The sequence below is a fragment of the Pholcus phalangioides genome, unplaced genomic scaffold (assembly GCF_987345545.1).
Source record: "Pholcus phalangioides strain wild (caught in Gottingen) unplaced genomic scaffold, Ppha-v1.0 ptg000042l_1, whole genome shotgun sequence".
Taxonomy (NCBI): Eukaryota; Metazoa; Arthropoda; class Arachnida; order Araneae; family Pholcidae; genus Pholcus; species Pholcus phalangioides.
The window spans coordinates 23,102,083-23,109,510 of NW_028301628.1; the positions used below are offsets into that span (position 1 = coordinate 23,102,083).

The 7,428-nt window shown below is 38.7% G+C and overlaps 1 protein-coding gene across 1 annotated transcript; it reads right to left on the reverse strand.

The window, feature by feature from the left end:
• Nucleotides 1-5,753: 5,753 nt before the first annotated feature.
• Nucleotides 5,754-7,061, reverse strand: LOC149064671 (uncharacterized). The gene has a single exon (XM_089254619.1). The coding sequence runs from the start codon at nt 7,059-7,061 to the stop codon at nt 5,754-5,756; it is 1,308 nt and encodes a 435-aa protein (XP_089110745.1).
• Nucleotides 7,062-7,428: the final 367 nt, after the last annotated feature.

Genomic DNA, 7,428 nt, shown 5'->3' on the forward strand with positions numbered 1-7,428 from the left:
GACAAATATTATAAGCAATGGTTGCAGACAAAAAAAAAGAAAATATAAAAATTCAAATAAAAGTAGCTGCAGAAGGTGAAAGTACACCATGGTGAAAGTACCATGTGATTTATCCCAACGTTGGCGGTCAGATTTGAAGTGAAGTTATTGGTGTGAGGATGTACGGAGGAAAATTGTTGCCTATTAAGATTCTTTTCATATTAATTAATGCATTTTGGAAAGTCGTTGAGACATTATTACAGATATATTTGATGCGAGAGCAAAACATTTAATAATTTTATCAAGTCTACCTGCTTTACATTGCTTGATGAATCTTTAACTTATTTGTGACACACGAACTTCTGCACCACCCTGTACGTCTAATATCCTACTAAGTGGATCATTCCTTACGAAAATTTGTGAACAAAATTTTTATCTCATTCCATTTATACTACTCAGAAGAAATTTCTCGTTTAGGTACATACATCTCAGAATCAAATTAACAACTTACAGCAAAAAGAAGACTATATACATATATTCTGAAAATGTTATCACAAATTTCCTTCGCATTCTCAGACGGTATTTCTTTATACTACACCGCGTAAAGATAAAATTGGGTTTTCCATGTTTGTCGTGATATAGTAAAACGCACTTTCCTTTAAACTTCAAATAACGGCTCTCTCTCTCAAGAAAAAAAGAGGAATCGCATCTTAAGACGTCGACTCGAATTAAACTCTTCTGGATCGACGACTGTGACATTCTTAGAAGATCTCTACACAGCTCTTCTTCTTCTTCTTAGTCTCAGTCGCAATACTTCAATGTTTCGAGCTCCTTTCGACCACGAAAATGGCAGCGATAGCTGTAATGGCCTTACCTTGTCGGACGTCATTCAACTCCTTTCCCATGTGCTTTCCGGCTAATGAAAAGACGGACCGAATATTTTCAAGCCTTTTTCTATATACATAGATTTTTTTCCCCTTTTTCCTCTCTCATCCTATCCTTACTATAGTATTTTTTCCCCCTCTCGGGACGAAAGGAAAAAAGAAAATAGGACAGGGGGGAAAAAAATCCCTTTTCTGCCAGATGAAATTTCTGTTTTTCTCTCCCTTAATCCTAGAAGCAAATTCCCGATACCGAGAGCAATCAGCTGCTGAAGGATATTTTTCCTGCAAAACTTGTTTTATTTCCTTGGCAAAAAGTATATCCATCCAATTTGTTCCCTGAGCTCCAGGGGATGTAAAACAAAGGTTTGGGATGCATTCTAAAAACTTTTCCTCTGCTTTTTTTTTAAATATTTATTTAAGTTTTTTGGTTTATTTTTTCCGAGCAGGTGCCAGGCATACATGATTTAGAAATTTCGTTTCCGAGAATCGGATCAAAGTTCAAAATATTAAATGACGAAGTTCCATTCAAAAAATCCAGTTATGTTTTTTGTACATGTTGTGAAATTGACAAACGATGCAATATATATATATATATATATATATATATATACTGTATATATATATTGATCTGTAAAGAATATTACTGATTTAACTATTCGAAGTTGGGAGTGGAATTGGAAACTCCTATGAAATGAACAGGAATATCAACGGATATTATGCAATGTATATGTTATGCTGTAAATGAGATAATTCTGGGCTTATTATAACCGATAAAAATCGGGCAATTATGCATAATCATCAATTTATAACATTTATCGTAATATAAAGGGTGTTCTGTTAATAGGCTGACACACTCAGAGGGTTCTTGGTAACAAAAATTGCGATGGAACATTACGTCGCAAATCACGTTTAGAGGGTGAAAATCGCGAAAAACGCATGCAGGATCTGAATTCAGAGGTGCCTAACCTAACCGCACGTTAGAAAAAGGAAAAGAAGGAGAGGGGAAGAAAAACGTAGAACAAAAACTAGACAAGAAAAAATAACAAATGAAAGACTAAAACACAGTATAATAGATAAGAAAATAAAAGAAACTAGGTGCAAAAAAAGATTTCTCTTTTCTCCCTCACCATACCTCTTTTCTTTAATTCTTACATGTATACAGGGTGCTAATGAATCGACAAACTCAGAGTAATGTTAGTAGGCATCAAGAAGCACAAAAATTGCAATGGAACATGGCGTAGCAAACCACGTTGATAGGGTGAAAATCGCAATAAACGCATTCAGGCTCTGAATCCAGAAGAGACGAGAGGTGGATGCCAGTTATTCGCTGAATGCGTTCATGGGTTCGCTCACCATATCTGACGTAAGCAGCGTTGCGAAACGCATGCGCTCGTGTAGTATCACGCTCATGTGGACACATAATTTAGCAGAGTTAAGTTAGCGCTATTGCGGTAGTAAGCTCGTGTAGCAGTTAGTTGTCTGTTTCAATGAGTACCGGATGGCTGACTACACGAATGTTGATATGCATCTGATTTACGGTCGAGCAGATGGCAATGGGCGCTTAGTATAGGGCTTGTGGTATACCATGCAAAGCCCTATAAGGTGGCACTACCTCTGTATATATCATATCGGTACTTAATGGCGTAATACAACGATGGGAGATCGGAAAGTTAAAAATCGAATTGTCGCCAAAACCAACGAAAATTACATCGACGAACGCAAATTTCAGTGATGTATTGCAAACATACGACTAGATTTCTCCTGACGTAGATGACCAATTTGCTTTATTCTAGGCTCTTTCGGAAGCTGGTGGAATGGAAAATTTTTTGGCAAATTTGATCGATTATATCTAGAAGGCTGTTTGCGAATTGACAATTTAAAATTTAGGTGACAATTCAGTTTTGAACATCCCCAATATTTCAGTGCCTGTAGCTCACCATTATATACAGATATTCTAATGGAAATGGGTGACATCTAATAGAATTTTTTCTGCTCTTTTCAAATGTTCCCAGTTTGCATGTATGTTATTCACAAACTGCATAAATCGGGGTTTTTTCAGTCTTGTCACGTTTCCCTTCCACAATAACTTGAAAACGGTAACACATTGTTGGTAAGGTGTTTTAGATTCCACTTGGGCTTGTCTATCACCCATTTTCGTTTCGCAGATCATTCGCAGTTCATCTTGAATGTACATAAAATCATTGTGAAAAAATAGTTTGGCTCCTTTGTTTTTACTTGTGTATATGTTACTGTTAAATTCCAGAGTTCAACTCTCCCGGCTAATGTCCGAAATTCGGGATTACATCGGGCTTTGGCAGGCCCCTATATATCGATCCCTATTATTCGGATCACCACCACGTGGGCGTATTTTTTGGGTGACAATTATGGCCATTTATAATTAGCCACAGCTAACCGTAATTATTATGGGTTAGTATGGCAACCCTAACACTATATGGAATCTGAACATCGATATTTTAGAGATCCACTTATAGGGATACATAAGGATCGACATATAGGGACCGACAAAGCGCAGCCCGAAATTCGACATTAGCCGGTTCAACCGGACCGGTCAGTTCGTGAAGTGTCCAACTTTGGGTGGGCTTTGGCAGTAATGCAATATCAGTGTACCTATATAATCATTTGCGTACATTCTTATTTTCTTTCGTGAGTGCTGTTTTTTTTTTTTTTTTTGAATTGCTTATCTTATTTAATACATTTATGCTGCTATTTTCCACATATTCTAAACTGAAGAGCCAAAAAAACTGGTACAGGCATGTAAATGAAGAGATATGGAACCAATCAGAGTACGGTGCTGCGGTTGGCAACGCCTATATAACACAACAAGTGTCTGGCATAGTTGTTAGATCGGTTACTGCTGCTACAATGGCAGGTTATTGAGATTTAAGTGAGTTTGAACGTGGTGTTATAGTCGGCACACGAGAGATGGGACATAGCATCTCCGAGGTAGCGATGAAATTTGCATTTTCACGTACGACCGTTTCACGAGTGTACCGTGAATATTGGGAATACGGTAAAAAATTAAATCTACGACATCGCTGCGGCCGGAAAAAGATCATGCAAGAACGGGACCAACGACAAATACAAATACAAATACAAATACAACGCCACAACAGGCAAAATGCCCAACGAGGTGGCTGATAAAAAGATGCCCATAAAAATATGGATGTCATATGTTTAAAAAATACAGCAACCCCATTAAAAATGCAATTAACACAAATTATAAACAATATATACACATGATAAAATATTATACAATGCCCATAAAGAATACTTATGGTTGTCTTATTCTAAGAATGGATAGCTTCTCGATTTACCCCAACATGTTTATCGTATTTCTTTTTAAACGTGTCAATTGTGTTACAATTTACTACCTCCGGGGGTAAGCTATTCCATTTATTAACAACCCTATTAGAGAAAAATTCCCTGCGACACCATAACCTTGCATTGTCCCTCACCAATCGATACTGGTGTCCCCTTGTAAAAGCAGTTGATTGGCGGTGTACTAAAAGCTCATGGTCCATCCTATCCATCCCATTGAAAATTTTGAACACTTCGATCATATCTCCTCGACACCTGCGTTCATCCAATGTAAACATATTCAAAAAATGAAGTCTCTCTTCATAACTCAAGCCCTGTGTGCCAATAAGGACACGCGTAGCTCTTCTCTGCACCCCTTCAATCAAGTCTATGTCCCTCTGTAGGTATGGTCTCCAAAACCTTACCGCATACTCCAGTCCAGGACGAACTAAGCCTCGAAAAAGACTGACGAGAATTATTAAACGTGACAGACGTGCAACCCTTCCGCAAATTGCTGCAGATTTCAATGCTGGGCCATCAACAAGTGTCAGCGTGCGAACCATTCAACGAAACATCATCGATATGGGCTTTCGGAGCCGAAGGCCCACTCGTGTACCCTTGATGACTGCACGATACAAAGCTTTACGCCTCGCCTGGGCCCGACAACACCGACATTGAGCTGTTGAGGACTGGAAACACGTTGCCTGGTCTGACGAGTCCCGGTTCCGATTGCTTCGAGCTGATGGACGTGTACGGGTATAGAGACAACCTCATGAATCCATGGACCCAACATGTCAACAGGGGACTGTTCAAGCTGGTGGAGGGTCTGTGATGGTATGGGGCGTGTGCAGTTGGCGTGATATGGGACCCCTGATACGTCTAGATACGACTCTGGCAGGTGACAGGTACGTAAGCATCCTGTCTCATCACCTGCACCCATTCATGTCCATTGTGCAATCCGACGGACTTGGACAATGCGACACCCCAGAATTGCTACAAAGTGGCTACAGGAACACTCTTCTGACTTTAAACACTTCCGCTTGTCACCTAAATCCCCAGACATAAACATTATTGAACATATCTGGGATGCCTTGCAGAAGAGATCTCCACCCCCCTGTTACTCCTACGGATTTATGGACAGCCCTGCAGGATTCATGATGTCAATTACCTCCAGCACTACTTCAGACATTATGAGTTACTTACCCCGACCCGGCGAATGTGATTCGCCATACGGGGGTTCCCCGAAGGGAGCATTTATTTTCTCAATCAAAAAAAAAAAATCATGTTAAAAATATATACATTCTATATCACCGGAGCACCATTGGTCAGAGGTTAACAATTCACCTTACAAAAGTCGGGCAACACCATTAACAACCCGCGAGCAGGAATTTGGTGTTCCCGATTACCACTTTTCAATCCACATGTTAAAATTATATACATTCTATATCCCCGGAGCACCATTGGTCCGAGGTTACCTTACAAAACTCGGGCAACACCATTAACAACCCGCGAGCAGGAATTTGGTGCTCCCGATTACCACTTTTCAATCTATTTGTTTCTCTCGGGAACATTTCACTCTGTTCCTAAGTACCTTTGCACTGCCAAGTCCATTATACCAGAAAGAAGGGCTCTTGTTTTTTGGTTTTTAATCAATGCCGTAATTGGAATGTTAGTGCTTGTGAAGTTTATCTTCTTTCTCTCGCTTTCCCAATATTTGCATTGATATATAAGATGTTGGGTGGTGCCACTATCTTTGTTGCAGAAAATGCACATTGGGGACTTTCCATGAAACCTAGCTTGAGCAATTCCTGTGGCACCATGTTGCGTGAGTAATTGATTTATACAAAAATCTCCTTGAATTCTTGTGGTGCTAATCTTAGGGAAGATAGCATATGTGACCCTTCCTTTGTTGCTATCATCCCAATATTCTTGCCACTCTTTGAGGATGTCTTTCTTGATAACTTGTCGAATATATGATTTTGTATATTTGTTGTTGATGTCTATTTCATCTTTTTGCGTGGCTTGTTTTGCTTTTGTATCAGTATAGTCATTTTTAATGTTTTCGTGGTGTGCTCTAACCCAATGTAGTTTTGTATTAAATTTTTTAAAGATCTTCTGCATTATGAGCACTCTGTTGTTTTTGTAATTTGGGTTACCGATTGCACATAAAGTTGATTTTGAATCTGTATATATGTGGGCCTCATATATTTTATTTCCAAGGATATGTTTTGCCACATTATATATTGCCAATAATTCTGCCAAAAAGACGGTACTATTGTCTGACAATCTGTACATTTTTTCCAATGTTCTTTTGTTTTCATGATAGTACGTGTACGCACAGCCCACTCTGCTTAACATTTTAGAGCCATCTGTATAAAAAGAATGTGTGTTATTGTCCTTAGCATTTTCGTCCCATTCAATCTTGATTCTATTCCATGGTGGAATATTAGAGCAGTCTGGCTCTTGTATTTGAGAGTTCATTATAATTTGTTCTTCAAATTGTGTAGACTCTTTCAATTTACTGATATTATACCATCTTATTCGATTTTTCAGAGTAAGGTTGATTGGAGGTATACCTGCTAGCGTGAACAACGCCTCGTACGAAACCGTCGAATAGCATTTCGTTATATCTAACAAGAATTGCCTTTGTATTTGAAGAAGTTTGTTATTATGTGTTGATTTGTCTTCAAACCATACTTCGTAACCATATATTATTTTCTTTTCTATGGCCTCCAAATAAATCTTCTTTAAAACTTCCGGCTTCGTACCCCATGTTGCCCTCGAGTTTCTTTTCAATTCGTGATGTGATGTAGATGTTTTTTCTTTGATATAGTGCACATGATCACTCCATGTGAAATTCCGGTTCAGTATTACTCCCATGTATTTAAAGCTAGTTTTGTATACAATGGGAAAATTAGCCAATCTGATTGATGGGACGCTTTTAATTTTCCCCTTTTCTTTACAAATCGAAATCACGCACTTTTCTTTGTTGAATTTTAGTCCAAAGATGTCAGCCCATTCTTGAGTTTTCATGAGTATATGTCTTGTCTTTTTTGTAAAGTGTTTGGGTACTGCCGCAGAGACCATTATCAAAATATCATCGGCAAAGGCCTGTATGTTGACATCTTTTCCCGGGTTGATTTTTAAAAGTTCGTTGATAGCCAAATTCCACAATGTCGGCCCTAGGACCGACCCCTGAGGCACTCCAGTGTTGTATTTATGTATTTTCCCATTATCATTAACGATA

What these genes read in the sequence shown, in the direction of transcription:
- LOC149064671 (XM_089254619.1), bottom strand. Translation starts at nt 7,061, where the DNA reads ATGGGAGTAATACTGAACCGGAATTTCACATGGAGTGATCATGTGCAC.